This window comes from Dysidea avara, chromosome 9 (genome assembly GCF_963678975.1).
Source record: "Dysidea avara chromosome 9, odDysAvar1.4, whole genome shotgun sequence".
Classification (NCBI taxonomy): domain Eukaryota; kingdom Metazoa; phylum Porifera; class Demospongiae; order Dictyoceratida; family Dysideidae; genus Dysidea; species Dysidea avara.
The window spans coordinates 25,891,938-25,909,849 of record NC_089280.1 but is presented as its reverse complement, the minus strand read 5'-3'; the positions used below and the strand labels follow the sequence as shown (position 1 = coordinate 25,909,849).

General features: G+C 38.9%; 1 protein-coding gene across 1 annotated transcript; it reads right to left on the bottom strand.

The window, feature by feature from the left end:
- Positions 1-12: 12 nt before the first annotated feature.
- LOC136267266 (spatacsin-like) lies at positions 13-17,912 on the bottom strand. Its single transcript, XM_066062350.1, has 49 exons — positions 17,606-17,912; positions 16,990-17,174; positions 15,528-15,785; positions 14,862-14,933; positions 14,160-14,817; positions 12,349-12,469; positions 12,151-12,304; positions 11,502-11,875; positions 11,063-11,152; positions 10,847-11,008; positions 10,728-10,799; positions 10,547-10,683; positions 10,385-10,499; positions 9,720-9,858; positions 9,452-9,662; positions 9,183-9,401; positions 8,606-8,706; positions 8,135-8,280; positions 7,923-8,087; positions 7,781-7,862; positions 7,246-7,432; positions 6,686-6,876; positions 6,523-6,628; positions 6,204-6,363; positions 5,929-6,159; positions 5,153-5,291; positions 4,946-5,103; positions 4,811-4,898; positions 4,717-4,764; positions 4,398-4,513; positions 4,245-4,337; positions 4,011-4,185; positions 3,695-3,960; positions 3,471-3,608; positions 3,252-3,419; positions 2,971-3,201; positions 2,806-2,922; positions 2,516-2,749; positions 2,001-2,138; positions 1,899-1,953; positions 1,810-1,851; positions 1,597-1,758; positions 1,405-1,547; positions 1,191-1,298; positions 979-1,147; positions 741-820; positions 546-695; positions 334-491; positions 13-280 (listed from the first exon to the last, which is right to left on the bottom strand). The coding sequence occupies exons 1-49, from the start codon at positions 17,785-17,787 to the stop codon at positions 100-102; spliced, it is 7,875 nt and encodes a 2,624-aa protein (XP_065918422.1). The 5' UTR covers positions 17,788-17,912; the 3' UTR covers positions 13-99.

Genomic DNA, 17,912 nt, shown 5'->3' with positions numbered 1-17,912 from the left:
CTATCTACTCAATAGCTGAGACATAGTTTCATTGCATGACTTTTCTCTGGGATTTCCCATACAATTGTTAAAAGAAAAAAAAATGACATGATCATAATATCAAAGTCGTGAAATGTCACGTATAAATTCATCAGGATTAAAAGACACTTGTTCACTGACATGGTGACCATATCCAAGGTCTTGTAGCAGCTTGTGACGTAGTGATAAATCAGGTAGATCATTGAGAATTTGCCTCATGTAGTGTGCTGATTGTGTTGTCTTATGTTGATCCCTACGAAACCTATAAGATCAGGATCACAACAGCATTACTCTATCAGTTGTACGTCAACTCACTTGCTAGCTAACTCCTGAAAGAGGGAGACAGTTAGAGGTAGGGCACACTTGTAGTCATTGTAGTAACGTAGGTCCCCGGCTAACACAACACGATGGTACAAGTTGACGGACCACTCAATCAACACGCGTGACTTGTATGCATCAGCCACAATTAATGCCTAGCAGTAGACGTCACAAAAATATTGCACACCATACACAGCGACCACACATACCTCGTAAAATATGTTGTGTTCTTGTAAGAACCTTAGTACAGCCTTATTGTCAAGGCTGAGTACTCTGACGCCATTCTTCATCACTGATAGCTGCAGGGCAACCAGTCTAGCCTGGGACATACATTGCTCCGTGTTACTGAGGCAGTCGTCCTAGTACAATAAATGACATCACGGCCACACACTCTATCAACTAACCTTGGCATAGCTGGCTGCAGCATCTAGATAGTAACTGTAAGCATTCTTCAATGTCTTCACAATGTCAGGATTGCCTGGGTCTGCAACAAATTAGTTTGTACAATGTCAGTAATTCAGTACAGCAATGTTTTTTTAAAGGCATTTTTGTCACAAAATGACAATATTACATTGAAAACTTTCTTTAAGCATAGAATATGTTTCTTGTCTACACATAGCACATCCCCATAATTGTACTCACCTAATGTTTTCTTTCTCAAAGACTTGATCAACATTTTTGCTTGTTCCTCGATGGCCTTAGCTTGTTCTCTGTGCATCATAAACTTGCCGGCTACCATGCGTAGCTTCTCACTGTCAGAATTATGATATTTTTTCAAGTAGTCCAGTAATGCTGTCTTGAATTGCTCCTCCTGGAATGTCATGTAAAGAGGTGGGAGATGGAGGGTGCATTACCTTCTCAGCATTCTTTGAAAGAAGTGTTTCAAACTCATCGTGGCTCACTAATATATCAATAATATAACTAAGTTCCCGAAATCTTCCTACTCCAGTTAGTAGTCTGACCTGTGTGTTAACACATTAAGAGCCTTATATACTGTAGGTGGTCACTATAACGAGGTGGTCTTATTAAAGAGGTGGCCACTAAGTGAGGGTTACTGTTGTAACATACCATAAGTTTGTACTCTTTTTCTTCATTGAGGGTGTTAGTTAAATTATGGGCTAGCTCCAGTACCATAGCAATGCCATCTATGTTGCAACCGATTGAGAAGCAGTCGTGAGCCCTGATGAGCAAATCAACTTGGACAGACAGTTCTACAAACAGATATTGTTACACTGTTACATTTAGGGGGTGATGACTTACTGGCTTGATTACTAAGAGTGGCTAATTCATTGGAATTGATCATGGCAAAGAGTTTACACCCAAGCATCGCTGGATCAGGGCACAATTGGACTAGCTCTACAAACTGTGCACTTGTCATGCGTGGGGAGTAGATGACAAGACGAGAGTTTGCTCTAGTTAACGCTGCAATAACAACATAACAAACATAGCCAAACATGACAGCCTTCTCTTTACCAGCAGTCATCAGGCTTTGTTGTGCCAGTGAAGTGTGCGTCACTGTGTGAAATTTACCATAACATTATTTCTATACAACAACAGCTCACGTGATTGATACTGTTGGAGGGCGGACGTGACACACTCACACAGGTAATCAGCAATCTAACACAACCCCCAATAATATCGACAATCAGCAGTATTGTGCTAACCTCTTCGGCAGACAGCTGACACACTTGCACAAAGTTCTCAGCCATTGCTATCTTGTCAAGCTGACCACAGCTAAGCAATGCAGTTAGAGTGTCCAGAGGATCAGCAGCAACTATGAACTCATATGGATGTTTGACTGCCTGTAACAGACATGAACCGTTTAAGTATTACAAAGTACAGCAATGCCAAATTGTACATTTTATGTAAACCACAAATATGTAAAAGATAAACTTACTAGTTTACTCATAATTATAATGAAAACATCTAGGTTTATTTTTTGTATATATACTTGTAATAATCATTGAAGTCATATAACATTAGTGTACCCATATTATCAAATTACAAAAGTGATGATTCTAACATTCTATGAAATACACATATACCAGGAAGCTATTAAGTGACGTCACTTAATTGTCCTTTGTTTTAAAATGAAGCAACAAATGACAGAAACATCCAAAATATTTATCATTGTAATTTGTATTTAACCCAATAATGGCACCATTACACAAATACTTACCAGAGCAATCTTAAAGCAGTGAATGATGATGGCACAGCAGTGATATGCATGCGGTGCTCGATCAGCTAACAATTCCATCAATGAAATCACTTCCTGTGACTTGGAGGCTGAGGGGGAAGAGCTACTACTTGCACCAGCCATGCCCCTACTGGAAGGATTGCTAGCTAGCAACTGCAAAACATTTGACGTAAGTTTGTCTGGACTGAGCTTGCCTTGAGCCAACTGGATACAACACTATAGTATAACAGGATGTTACATGACACAATATTGCAACATACTATATGACTCACCAACACAGAGGCTAGGTTAGGGGAGCCATGTTCAAACAAGTTAGCCAATCGAGTTGCTTGGTTCACTCTACCAGCATTCAGCAGTCGACCTAACATCACTTCTAGTGCTTCAACCTCCTACAATAAACTGTGTCACAAGCAGGGGGTAAAGGTGGGGGTATGTACCTCTTTGTTCAGGCTCTGTGACTTACGACCGACATCAATGGTACAGTCATTATCAGTCATTAGTTCTTTCAGAGCACATGGACCATGGTGATCCAGTAATGCTAATAATGACCAGTCAATCACTTCTTCTGACAGAGCTTGATGTGTCTTTGGAGATGTGGGCATACTCTTGTGTGTGTCTTGTATCCAGGATGTGTTTTGTAACCAGGATGGACCATGAGATGTACCACCCTAAGAAAAGGATGTATTCAATAGAAGAAAGAGAGAAAAAAGATATAAACCTTAGCAATGCATTTGATATGGCTAAGCCATATTTCCTTTTCTCTTTGCTTCAACTCTTTACTGTCTAACTGTCGTGCCTGTTTGTGCCACCGTAGGGAAAGTGACAGGAGCAAGACTTGCTCCATTGTAGTGAGGTAGTGTAAGTCACTATGTCCTGACACCTCGACCTAATGAAGTGGTTACTGGTACTAAAGTTCAGTGACGTTACAATGTGGTACCTCAAAAAAGCTGGCCGCCATTTCGGCTGACAAGCCCTCTTCTTGGAATGTTTTATTAGCAGACAACCAAAACTCAATTCTGGTGTTCTCCTCTTTCCATAACTCACTACCCTTCATGGTATCTAGGCGATGCTGAACCTAGTAACAGCAACCACAAACACAATTTACAATTAAGATACACAACTACATCCATATATGGGTAAAATAGTAGGGGGACTCCCTACCTCTTTGACTGATATCTGGTCTTGTGGAGCACCAACAATTTTAGCATACAAACGAGCTACGGTAAACTCTTTCCTCTCCAGAAGAGTGTCAATAACATGTTCTGAATCAACTCTAACTTTAACCGAGTACAAGCCTCGGAGGCTCTGCACCTGAGAAGTGATTGGCTGTGTAGTAAACTGCAGCATTGCTACGAATGACAAGTCCCAGCTAAGATCAGTTTCACTTAGTGCATTGTTAATTTGATATAGGTAAGCATAGTCAATAGCTGGGGTAGTAGAAATAGTTAGTGACTATCATGTCAATATATGTACTGACCTTTGTGGCTGAATGTTGCTGCAAACTTCTCACTGGATAGCAACTTTAGTAGCTGGCAACGTTCACATGAAGTACGACAGCTAACTAGTAACTGAGCAGCAATAAAACTTGCTAAATTTTCTATCCAATCACGATCACCGATTACTCCAGTAAGCTCTCCCTCTTTCAAGCTATCCTGTTGAAGCAGTAACCATAGTAACAGATGGTAACAGTAACCATAGCAATGACACTCACTTCAAATTGATGCAGATAGATAGCACTAGAGATGTAATCAGCTTTGAATTTGAATGACTCATAGAACAGCATAAAATTCATCAACAAATTGTTCTGTATAACAAAACAGTCAGTAACTGTTAACTATTATACTTGGTTGAGTTGGTTGCTTACTGGATCAAAATACTTGAAGAGCAGCACAAACACACTTGGTGAGGCCATTTTGTGCTGTATCCCAACAGCAATCATCACAGCTAAGTCAAGAACAGTCCATCGTCTCCACTGGAGCTCTAAAAGATCAACACGCAAGTCAAAATGATCAACACACAAGACAACAAGATCAACACATAAGTCAACATAACTAACAGATAACCCAACATGATCAACATATATGTCAACATGATCAACACATATGTCAACATGATCAACACATATGTCAACATGATCAACACATAAGTAACACCGTCAACACACAACTACAAGTCAACAATACCTTTACTCAGTTCAGGTTTCTTATCATCCTGTAGTCCACCAGGGAATACTGAACATACAATGACAACATACACTACACACACTAATATACTCACTTCTCAACAAATGTACAGCCTTTTCCAACACTGCATAGCCCAGACTGGTGTACAACCATACACACATACACTCCACCAACACACAACCCTACCAGGAACATCATTACACACATGTCACATGAAGACAGCACTCACATCACAGCAAGCAGCAAGAATGGCCAGCAATGGTTGATGTAGGGCAATAGAGTGTGCCAAGATGGCCTGGTAACAATTAGCCCCTTGATGACATTTAAATAATACAGCCAGAAGGTCACTGGGTAAATCTTCTTCAGTGAGTTCCTTTTGTAAATCTCCTAAATTGTATTGCAATCATTGCACACCCAATAATACTTCACTGTTTACCATTGTCAGTTGTGGTTGGTGATAATGCCATGGCAACACTGCTGCTACTACCTGCTCCCCTGCTAGCATCATGTGACATAACATGATCATCATGAGATCCCTCATTGTCCATCGGTTTTGGCTCCACGGACAGTCCCATCTGAATTACCATGGCAACTATTAACACTTGTACTTAGTGTTGATTGCACTTTTGGTAGAACAAATTTGACACATTATACAATATTTTCTCTTTTTTAAGATATAAAAAATGCATGAGCCAGGATAAAAATTGCTGTCCTTGCTATGGAGACTTAATGTATCTTTAATCATTTCAGAATTTCTATATTTACTAGCATGACTGTAAATGTGCTGAGAACAAAATGAAAGTTAGCCAGACTAGTTTGGCAATTTGAGAATTGTAAATTCACCATGATCTTATTAAAATAAAATTGCCTGCATCATAAATTTGGTTATGTTAAGGTGTCCATAACATACAGATTTCACTGTAATGTCAGACTCGTCTCTGTCAACCATGAGGCAGAAAGCTGACAAAATTCAATGATGTAAACATGCATATCAATAGTTTTTACAGTAATTGCACATACATTCTAATCCAGCCCCGCCCTCCTATATGGGAATTTCAAAGTGTCAAACTCATTTGTCCTTTGATAAACACATTCAAGGCTTCACAATTAACACTACTAAATATGGTATCAGGTGTTACGCGCAACAAGAACATGAGAAACAAGGGCTCAAACATTAATCAATATCACACACAGTAAACAAGACAGACTGACCTTAGAATAATATCTTGTCCTCAAGTTCAATGGTCTATTTACTTTCAGGGGGCTTTGTACAGCTCGGGCCTTGTCGACAGCACTCTTGTGGCTTTTCTGCTGTTCCATCACACTATTTCGGTAAGACTGTGGTGATAGTAAGGCTTCACCCCAGCATGTGGCTGTTATAGCCAACACTAAATGTTCCTTAACTTTTAAGTCAACAAAATGATGTTCTATCACACTGAGAAGCTGTAGAGATGGGATATAGTTGTTTTATGTAATACATGGGATACCTCATCTGGTGTGAGCTGTAACTGTTGGGCGTGGCACAACAATGGTAGCCATTTCCCCTCTTGTGCACACATGACAAGGAAACTCTTGCAAGGGACCAGCCCGTGTAGTTGACAAAATGAACCAATCAGCTGCCAGCATTCCAGTGCTTCAACACCACAGCTGTGAAAACAAAGTCATAAAAACAATCTGGGATCAACCAAAGGTCCCTTGAGTATTAAGGTGGCTTTACAGTTTAATTTATGTACTAAGGGATACGCTGGATTATGCAAGTGTCTACATTAACAGGTTCCCTCCATTCACAATAATTTGTCACCGTACCATTCAATTTCCATACTATCCACCATCATCACTGTGGCAACTTCCAGCTGGGATAACACAAGTTGGGCGGACTGTGAGTCACTCTTCATATTGAGAAACTGTCGTGCTAGTAATATTAACACAATTTACCATATACAGCAAAGGAGCTACCAAAATCCCTTACATATGCTTTGAACATCCCCAGCAAACTCTTTGTTGTGTTTAAACAGTCGTCTTGCACTAGATAAGTGTACTCTCAGCTTAGTGGAGTCTCTGGATAACATGTCAGTAAATGTGACACATGCTCCAGTCAATGTGGTGTTTGTGAAGTCAGTCAGGGCCATTTTATAAGCTCTGTTGATCCCTTTGGTGACCCTAGAGTAAGAGAGACAGCTCAAATTACTCTAATATAACAGTCAATGCAAAATGGAACAAGTGGTGACTGAATCTCTGCCTAAGGAGCCATACAACCTGGGACCTGACTACATAAAACTTATACTCAAATAGCCTTAGTAAGTAGCCTTTTTTAATAGGTGGCCACTAAGATAACATTCATACATACTCTAATATAACATTCAGTAGATAAACGTGTATACAATACATTGTAAATCAGGACACAATAGTAAAAACCTATAATAGGGACAAATATCAAAATTGTAAAAGTAGATAATTTCCTTATGGGCTAAAATTCCTTGGTCCATTATAGAGATTGAGAGGTTCCACTATTGTACCCTTGACACTTACTCTTTGTTAAAGTTGCGTCCATGACGTTTCTTAGCAGCTACAAAGTTAGCGAAGGCAAAGGATGGCTGGCCATGCTCCAGGTAGTACACATAACTGAGGTGTTGATTATGTACGTGTTTACTAGTCAGTGATGGCAATGAGAAGTGTGGCATCTCTGAACCAATACCACTGCTGCCTCCAGCTGTACCTATTGTGTGCTAAATATAGTAGTACAACTCCTTTAGTATGTTCACATCAAGCTGATACCTCAAAAAATTATATACCTCACAAACGGAATAACACAAGAGCTTAAATAATACATGGCACATTTCAGTACTGTCTTGATATCATATCTTCGAAAGCCCCCAATAACATTAAATACATGACACTTCTAGCCACCTTGGGTTCATGTCATTTTTGCTAGGTGGTATTGGACCAAGTCTGCTCTTCATGCCTTTACCACTTATATGAAGTTGCACTTATTTTGTAGAATCAATATACTTGTCCTTTTTCTCAGGTATCAGCTCAACATGAACATACTATAATATGGACACACCTCTAAGATAATCACCCTCGCTGGTTAATGTGTTGGTTGATTGCCATCGGAACAAATTTGAAACATCAAATGACACGTTGCCCTAGTAACAACAATACCAGTGTCACCTCTGTGGTCGCTAAGTTACTTGTTGCTAGGTTACCTGCAATAATTTGTAAACAGTTGCATCTTGTACTTTAACAGTAATACTGTTGCTAGGCAACACCGGGAACACAGCATCTTGTAATTTGGGATAAGCAGCAAGTGCAGTCTTTAGTGATTCGCAATGAATATACCACTCTTGTCCCTCATTGGTTACATCCATAGCCTAAACAATGTGATGTTATTATGACGTGCTTAATTTGACACACCCACCTCTTGTAGGCTGATACTGCTGTACATCAGTGTTGCCATGGCGATGAGTGGACGACCGGTGTTTAGCATGCCCATCACACTTGCACCTTGTTGCCCTAGCAACAGTCGTCCACTGGACAAGCTGGCCATAAAAATGGCAGTAGGATCTGTAATGACCACGTCCCTACTATGACAGTATCAGTGACAATATAGTGTAAAAGGGATGATGATATTACATGTCATTTTGCATACAAATATGTTAGCAATGGCTGGCTGGTTTAGACAGGTGACCTTATCAAGCAAGTTTCATAGCAGCATTAAAGCATTTTTGGCAGTCAACATAATAAATAAAACCCTAATATGCAACTCAGCATTGGAAAAACATAACAACGATATACATCTCAATGTTTTCGTACATGTGTACACTTCAACACATACTACTACTACTGACATCACATCACACTTGCACATCCATTCACAGAGAAAACTTACCAAACATTTTCTGTGCTACAATTCTAAACTTCAACATCACATCCACCCAGGGTGTAGCATCAATATAGAGCTCTTCAATAGAGACTGGGTCATCTGCAAGACTAACACAAGAACAGACAACCACAAACTTATAATTATATTGTATAATGATGTAGTTTAAGCTAAGCCACTTCAATTGATTATTTACTTTACAGGTGTAAATAGTTTAGGGATGGTAGCTTGTGGTATTATAAACATAGAAGTCAGCATTAAAGAATAATTCAGAAATAAAGCAATGTAACATTTTAAATACAATGAAAGTTTCGGATCTGCGATGCTAGCTTATTTTGTACTTTGGAATTAATTTTCAATCTACAAGATGGGTCTGTGAAACACGTAAGTTATTATATTTTATCTCCTAACGCCTGTACGCATACCAGATTAATCACAAATGATAAGTGAATCGTTTAAAGTCCATTGATTTCTATACAGGGTTCAATTACTCTAATAGAACATACACCTGCTGATACAGTACTCTAATAGAACAGTCACTATATTTTTGGTTGTGTCCTATTGTGCTTGTATATTATCTCCTCACTTGTAAACATCCAAGTAGTGATACAGTAAGCTAACAAAGTTGTTCTTGATGCAGTAGCCAATGAAAGCTGAGTGAAAAGAGGCTGGGCTCATAGCTGTGACATCTAACTGGCTCATGTGAGCTAGGGGGTGTGGTTGTGATAGTAAGCAGTGTGAACGGCCAACACGAGATAACAGCTTCTCAAAACTGTTCACTTCATCAGCAAGAATCACTCCTTGCCTGTTGAAAATAAAACCAAAATATAAGAATACAGGCATATCCCAGGTAACCTTGCCAGGTGGTCTCTAATGACATCACCAGAATAGGTAGTCATGGTAACAAGACTGTCAGTTAACTGAGTCAGCATTTCCATTTGCTCAGAGCTGCTCTTAATGGCTGCCAACAAGTCTGTTACCACAGCAAGGAGTTGTGGAATATCATTGTGTGATATGAAATATTGTAACTGCGTTTCCCAGGAGAATTGGTGTTGATTGGTGGTTGCTATGAAAATGACAGTGGTGTGTTTCATATAGAATAGACATTTAAGTTGTGGCACACCTGCTAGTCTCAGCTGACGTCCTTCTAATAGTACTCTCTCACGAGTGGCCTGGTCCCATGCCAGTATCATTTGTAGTGTGACATGTAGGTACCCTCCCATGCTCCCACTACTAAGTGTGTCCACAGGAACATGATAATCCTGTCAACATGATAATGACAATGTTACTATCTACAGTACTATAAGCTTGAGGTACTCTAAACAACAGTCATTTAAACTTGGGAGGGTGGAAGAGGCTATCTTTGTTGATGTAAAAAAAAAAGATACTTGAACCCCACTACCTAAAATGCAGTTAAAATAAGTGACTTGAAACATTAAATTGAAACTTCAGGTTTCTGGAATCTGTCATGAAAGGCCATGCGAGGCTAACCATTCAGAACAATGCTACAAAATAATGTTGCTACAGTGTGAAAAACTATTTTGGAAATTATAAGCAGGTGCATATAATTTCCAATCAATAAGCGCTGTGGAGAAAAGGCGATCTGGCCATGCAAAACTACTGAACGGTGAAAAGATTGAGATACACACTCTAATAAAGCAGTCAGGCACTGTAAAATACCCTAATATAACAGTCACATAGTTGCAGAGAAAACCACTTTCAAAAAGATCCTGCGTAAGCCCTGAAACATTGAAAATTTTCTAGCAATACATACATCACACAACTAACCCCTCCAAATGACTCGGGATACAACTCCTCTAAGTTACCCACAGTTGGCACATGGGACAACACTGTATTGATAATGGGGAGCTCAGGTAGTGCCATGGACAAGTACATCTTGTTCCTGCATTAATATATAGAGGATAAGCAATAGAGTCCGTAATCCCTCACTTAGAGTGGGTCTTAAAATGAAGAGACTTGACTAGTTCATATGACCTCACAGGGTAGACTGTCTCCAATAATTGTAAATATTCCAGTGACTCTAATTCATTCACGCTTAACCAGTCACGTTCCCTTAACTCCTCAACCTAGCAACACCATAGCAACAGCTACATAAACGCACAAATCTTACTATAATATTTCTGAGTTGTACACTTAATGTGTTGAAACACAAGTATCTCAGTGACTCTTTGACATTAAGGCCCTATGGCAGGAGTGACAACACCATAACAGGTTGCACAGATAAGCTACCATCTGGCTGAGCAGGTTACAAGCTAACAGAACATCTTCAGTCACTAAGGCCTCCGTCACAAACCCAACACAACTTGACAATAATGATGTGATAGAATTGTCCGCTACTACTACAGTAGCTGTTGTAATGGCAGCCTCCAGTAACGAGTCCTCTTTGCTGACCTATACAAAACCACACGTGTTACCATGGCGACCAACATATTACACAATCCTTACTTGTGGTGACATGGCAACTGCTCCAGTTTGGATGAGGAAGTACTGAGCCTCCGGTAAACAATCCTTTAATAGTGCATCTCTTAGTACTTCCTAATAAGGGAACAATGCTAAACATAGTACAGTGTTAACAAGGGCCACCCTTAGCACCAAGAAAACAGAACTAATAAAGAGGTGGTCTAATAAATAATATGAAGTACACCTTAGCTATGTTTGGGACCTACTTGAAATGGTCACTACAATGAGGTGGTCTTATAAATGAGGCCATGAAATACACCTTAACTACTAGTATGTACGTGTTGAGCAAATGTTATTTCTCTTATGAAAAATTATTTTTAGCTGTTTTCTCAGGACTCAGTTCAATGTGTACATACTACATTACTTGACATGGTCACCATAAAGAGGTGGTCTCATAAAAGGAGTGTAAGGTTAAACAACACACCTCTCTATTTAGGTTGCTCCACATTTCACTGTTCTTCCTTGACAAACCAAATTGATCCTCAGAATTACTGCCTGGCCACTGGTTGAGGTCCAAAGTGTGTTTAGGAGTGTCAGCTAAACACTCTCTCAATTGTAACATGTATCCTGTGAACTCATCAAGTGAGGGGCCTCCCCCTGGGACTTCCCTAGCCGCCTTCTCCTTCATTTGTTCATTAATGAAAGTCATTGTCATATGGAGTAGCTGACTAGAGAACTGAGAGTTTTGATTTTGCTCTGTCATATTCTTCTTGATTGCTCTGATCAACAAGTTTATGGCATGATCAAGCAGATCAACAGGAAGCTTCGGCTCATAATTCTCATCTTCTTCTTCTTGATCTGAAGACATAATCATGACATGACAACATTAATCTGCCACCAAGCCAACTTTTTTTTTGGTGGGAGTCTGGTAACTTCCACCAGTATTTAACATTATAGCGTAATTTCTAGCAGTAGTATATCCTTAGCAACAGTTGTTCTGATGCTATGCCATCATGCCAACTGTCTGCCAAAGAATGACCAGCGAAAGTTACCAGACAGCTTTTTTCTATGTCCACACACACAAAAAAGTGACTAGCTTGCAATGTTATGATGTAATAGACATCACAGCTAACCTGTGGAGTCTCTTGCTTTTAGGAAGAAGTTAACAGTGTCCAGTTGTCTAAGTTCTAATGCTGTCTCTAATGCATTTATTGGTAGAAAGCAGCGATCCCATTGATTCAATTTGCACACCATTTCTGCAGCAACAGCACTCTCATAAATCAGCACCTGCAGCATCACCATAGCAACACATAACTAGCCAATCAGATTACCTTCTGCACAAACTCTTGATGTATTAATCCTACTATGGGAACAACCAGGCTGACTGGTGATAAAACAGCCAATGGGATACTAGCATTAGCCACACCCACAAGTAGTGATCCATCTGAAATTCTACAATACAAAAGATCATGTGAGACTATTCAGTGTGGTATATTACATCATACAGGCTGGTTAACCATTAATGTCAAACGTGACTGCTCAATTAAAGTATTTCTGTATTAACTGCATGTTCTATGAGAAGTGTAGAGTAATTGAACAGAACTTTGTTAGTTGTAAACTCCACTAGATATTAGTGAGACCACTAAATAAAATAAGTAAGTATCTCAGTAGGTACTTAAATTGTTGAATGCAGAAAACACCCCACGTATAGTGTTGTTTTAGTAAATCAAACTACAATTAGTTTTACTAAGCCAAGTTAACTATAACTAAAACCACAACTCAAAATTAATTGAGGATTTCACTAAACTAATACATAAACTAAAAGCTATAAATTAAAACTTTGTCTAAAAGTAAAACTAAATTTCTTACAGCCTTCGACTCTAAATAAAATTGATGTGGCAACTATTCAAATTTACCAACCACTCGATGCTCGAAATTGATGTGGAAGTTCTTATTTTCAAATCGATCATGGCACCACACAAGTGTGGCTACTATTAAAGGTGCAGTATTTAACCAAATAAATACTGTATAACTAGTAAATAATGGCTAATCCAAACATCTTTGTTCCTAGAGATGGACAAGCATGTTTAATTTGTTAGGAGATAAAAGATGTGTGACTGCTCTATTAGAGTATCTTGATAACATCAACTTATTCCTGTTATTGCAGAAGAAATTGCTCTATTTCTACAATAGTTATTGGAATAATTTCTAGAATATTAGATGAAGAAAAAATTGGAAATGTGTAATGTACTCAAGCATAAACACTACTGATTTCATTAAATAGTTTCAAGCATGTAATTTTAGTAGCACATTTAATTTCTCAACCAACCCAAAATCAACAGTGCTACGTATATGAAAATTTACAAGATTTCAAGGGGGGTAGAATTTTTGCAGTTATATATAAACTTACATATGCAAAACAACTAACTTAATAAGTTCATGTACTAAATCCTTCAAAAATAATTTAACACGTCCAAACCAACCTCACTTGATATAGTAACAATAACTGCAGTATCCAGGGCTCTACGTCCTATCTGTGTGACCAAACTAAAATACTTTACAGACACCACCTGTATTCAAAAATACTAAAGACCAACCCTCCCACCATTTAGTTATCTCAGAAAGGGGTCCAGAGGAGGTTGTTCATGCATCATCATTCACCTCACCATTTCAAAAAAAGTTGATCCAAGTACTTTTTATGTACGAATTATATATCTACTAGCACTGATACCTGCCCTACGTGCAGGACATCATATTTCAGTATAGTTATACATGTAATTTACTGTTAATCGGACTAAAGAACTAAGCGTTGGGGCTTGGGATCAAATTTGAAGCAATAGGTTTGTCAGGGACACAGTGTAATATGATATCCAATGCAAGCACATCCAACCTGAAGTTGTGTAATTTACTGTAAACACACCTACGCTGCTGCAGTACCACAACAGTTTATTAATCCTGCCCTGTATGTTCTGATTTCATTGCTCTATGTACTGGACTTCATTGTCCCATAGTTACACTACTTCAATTAGTGACAATGGTAAGGATATATTTATAATGCTGAAACAAAGTCTATAGCCCTGCCCTACTTTATCGCCTTGCATGGAAACACTATATGGAGGATCACACGATCAGCCACACTCACTTGCAGTTGGAATATGACTTTTCATCCAATGCACAAACAGTGATCTCCATGACAACCAGCCCTTCCCCCTCAGCTGCTCCTCCATAGTACACCATTATGGTGGATGAGGTCAGCATCACCACAGCAACCACTTGACGATCAGCATGTTCAGCTAGTTTGTGTGATGCCTGAGGCAAGACAATACGAGCATAACCTGCTAGGTGATTTGGGGAGGAAGTAGCTTGCTCATTGTCCGATGCTAATCCGCTAAGCTGGTTGCTACTGGATTCCGGCTGGTCTTCGTATAAGATGGTCGAGTCTTCATACCACCACTGGGTCCCTGATGAAGTCGCACTGTGACCTCCCCTGACCATTCTTTCAAGTTTGCTCCGTCGCTGTTGCCACGTAAACACATATCTTGATGTTAGATCAAAATTATTTCCACAATCACTTATATCTTCATCTTCTTCATGTAATATTCCTCTACCCTGTGACTGTCTCACTATCAGTTTGTCTGCTAAGAGGTGCACAAACTTCGGATTGAGATGTTCTTTATTTAGAGTAAAGTATGTAGACAATTTAAACACCAGGACATATATCCCCAGGCAAACAACGACATTGTCCAAGTCATCAGCCACATCAAAACAGCCAATCAACTTGCTTGATGATGACAGACAACCTGTATGATGTGATGATGTTATTACTGGATCACATGATCCTCACCTGGATTTTGTTGTGTCAATGTCTTTACACTAACTGTTCCTACACAGCAACCGTTAGTAACATTGTATACAGCTGTGAGTGGGTTAAGGAGTGTCATCATATCCCCCTGATGTGTGTGCGTGTGTGCATGTGTGACGAGATCCTACATCACACATGTATCCTGTATCACTAACCTTAGGATGCTTAGTTACTGTATATCAGTAAGTGGGAAACTTTGACAAAAGAAAAGGCTAATGAATCCACACTTGACAAAAGTCACAGATCTAAACACCCACTTTTAAATTGAAGCTGCTTACCGAGATTTGACAAATTAAAAACTGACATTGATTGGTTCAACTCATTACTTTTCTTTCATCAATTTTTTTACTGTACAGTATGGCTAGAAACCCACTGTCCACGAAAAAAAAGAGACTCATGAAAACCAAACATCTAGAAGTGCTAAATTAGTTGGTTATTGACTATTTTTCCAATACATGGCTCACCAAGGCTGGATAAAAATTTCAATCATGAAGCCATTTACAAACCTACAAAATGTTTCTGTCTTTCATATATATTCTATTTGGTTTGGTTTTTATTCTAACACTGAAGTCTACGGCCATACAATACATAATCATGTCTCCTTGGCATGTGTCATGATGTCCCTTACAATGTCACAAAGAAGGATACTGAGGGTGGCACAGTCACTGGTCACTACAAACAACAAGGGATGTTTATAAACTAGTTTAGATAACTTGTTGCTCTGTCGTATCCCCAATATGGCTTCCATAAAACCCATGTCGTCACGGAGACCACAGCAGGCAGTCATGTCCAGCTGGTTACTGTTCAAATTGATGCTCACTTGATACACCATGTTGTTATTGATGACAGCCAGTGCTCCTCCCTCTTGTAATGAAGTGTGTAGAGTGAGTGTGTTCAACTTTGAACCTGTAGGGATTATGATACAATCTTAACTGGCCCATACTTGTAAATAGATATTGCTCAACGGCTACCATTTCTAAAAAAATGACGTCACAAGAATATTCTGAAGGACTCTAATATATACTATTATAAGTATTGTTTGTAATGATGATAATGAAGTAAAAGATCCTATGGGCAACTCCAACAACCATTTGTGTAATTGATATCAAGCTACAACCAACAGGTATCTACAAGCAAAATTACATGGATTGTGAACTTCTTGATTGGTTTTCTCTAAGTACAGTAGAAACAGCATTTTGTAATAATCAAATGATTAAAATTTTTATTCACTTGTGTTCATAATGTATGGTATACTATTTTTTGTATTTTATTTCACAGGGCTCCACTAAGTCAGTTTACTACCTGGCTAAATATTGCAATTACAAGAATCTCCCAATCATTTTTAAGAGTACCATTATTTTGTAATCATTAGAATAAAAAAGGTGACAGCAATTATGGCTCTGAACTGCACATTAGTTATCAATTTTAAAAAAAGAGAGACCACTTTCATCTCATATACAGCTATACCATTATTCAAGTGAGTAGATAGATTTTTATATTGAACAGTTCAGACAGCTACAGTAGAACATGACTTTAAAAACATACAACTTGCTCTAGCTAATATAAAGTATTGTTTTTAACAACTGTACTCAGGTATTGCAAGCAAAGATGAAAGGATAATGATTAGGCCGCTCCAACTGAGAATGTAACTTTTCTATCCACGCAGGAAACTATTATTCATAATAATTTTGACCCATTGCACCTGTCTATTCTATTTTAAAATGCGACTGTTCTATTAAAGTATTTTGATTAGTGAGGGATTTCAAAAAGTCGCACATAGTTAGTCAATCAGCAGAAACCAGTAGAAAAGTTATACTATACAACTGGCACAAATTATAAAGCTGTCCTTATGACAGCACAGAAAACTTTTCACCAAAGGCAATGATGACATTCAATGTTGGTACTCAGATACAATGTAGCCAGTGGATAGGAAACCACATTGATTCTCAATGTATAGTATGACATACTTCTTACTTAATCTTCAACGGTTTTGACGAAGGAATTCAAATTTCTAGCTATCAAAAGTTACACTGCCAAGAGCTTATAAACACTTTTTAGTGTTTATAAGCTCCTGACACTGCACACCAAAGATTCCACAACATTGACGTACCTCTTAAAATTTCACTGCTCACATGGGCTGCAGTAAGTGAGCAAACTGATGATACCTGTATTGATTCCCTGTCTACAGTGGCCACCCTGTACCATGTGATGTCATGGTCGCTACTGACAACCAACAGATGTTGTGACTCTGTCAACATAGCCCCACTGCCTATATCAGCAGTGAGCCACACAAACCTGTTCACAATACCAGATAATTAAACCAGTCAGAGTCCACATAAAATTTTAGGTTAAAAAAATACCAACATAAGAAAAATAATAACACTAGCCAAATGTAAAAGTAAATATGGTCCCAACATTACAGTGTGGTTCTAAACCTCTGCAAGCAGCTACAATCATGTTTACTTCTATACTGCCTGTTAAAATACTGGTAATTATCACTTGAATTCCCCTACAAAAGGGTCTCATTACAGCTGTATTAAGGTGAAAGCCTTCCAAGCTAGCTTCCAATATGCTTGATTACTTGATTCAGTACATGTAAAGCCTCTTGACGGTTTGATTTACTACACACAAGCCCCTTGATGCCTTGATTTGATTCTGAATACATTTACCAGTGTGTAAACAGGTAGTATAGAGTGCTACTCCTTGTATGAGGGGTTACTACTCACTCCAGAGTATTCTGTTGAACCAGTTGAGCTCGTCCATTGTCCAACAACACGTGATAGACGTACAGGTTTCCACGATGGCGGTAAGCAAGATGCTGCAAGTTCCCACTGCACTTGAGCTGGCTGGTTTCACGTGATTTCAACGGGATCTTCAGTTCTTTAAGGGCTACTGCTAAGCATTTCATCTCGTCACGTGTGCTAGCAGCGATTTGTCACTAGGAATACGAGACTTGCAATCCTTGTAGCTGCATGTGACTACACTGCGCCATTCACCGTACTTCCTAATACACGCTCACTGCTGAACCTAATT

Bases quoted from the DNA above. Each gene is read 5' to 3' on its own strand.
- LOC136267266 (XM_066062350.1), bottom strand. From the start codon at position 17,787: ATGAAATGCTTAGCAGTAGCCCTTAAAGAACTGAAGATCCCGTTGAAA. The intron at 14,818-14,861 runs GTGAGGATCATG...CACATCATACAG, and splicing joins ATTGACACAACAAAATCCAG to GTTGTCTGTCATCATCAAGC. The intron at 1,299-1,404 runs GTATGTTACAAC...GTTAACACACAG, and splicing joins AAAAAGAGTACAAACTTATG to GTCAGACTACTAACTGGAGT.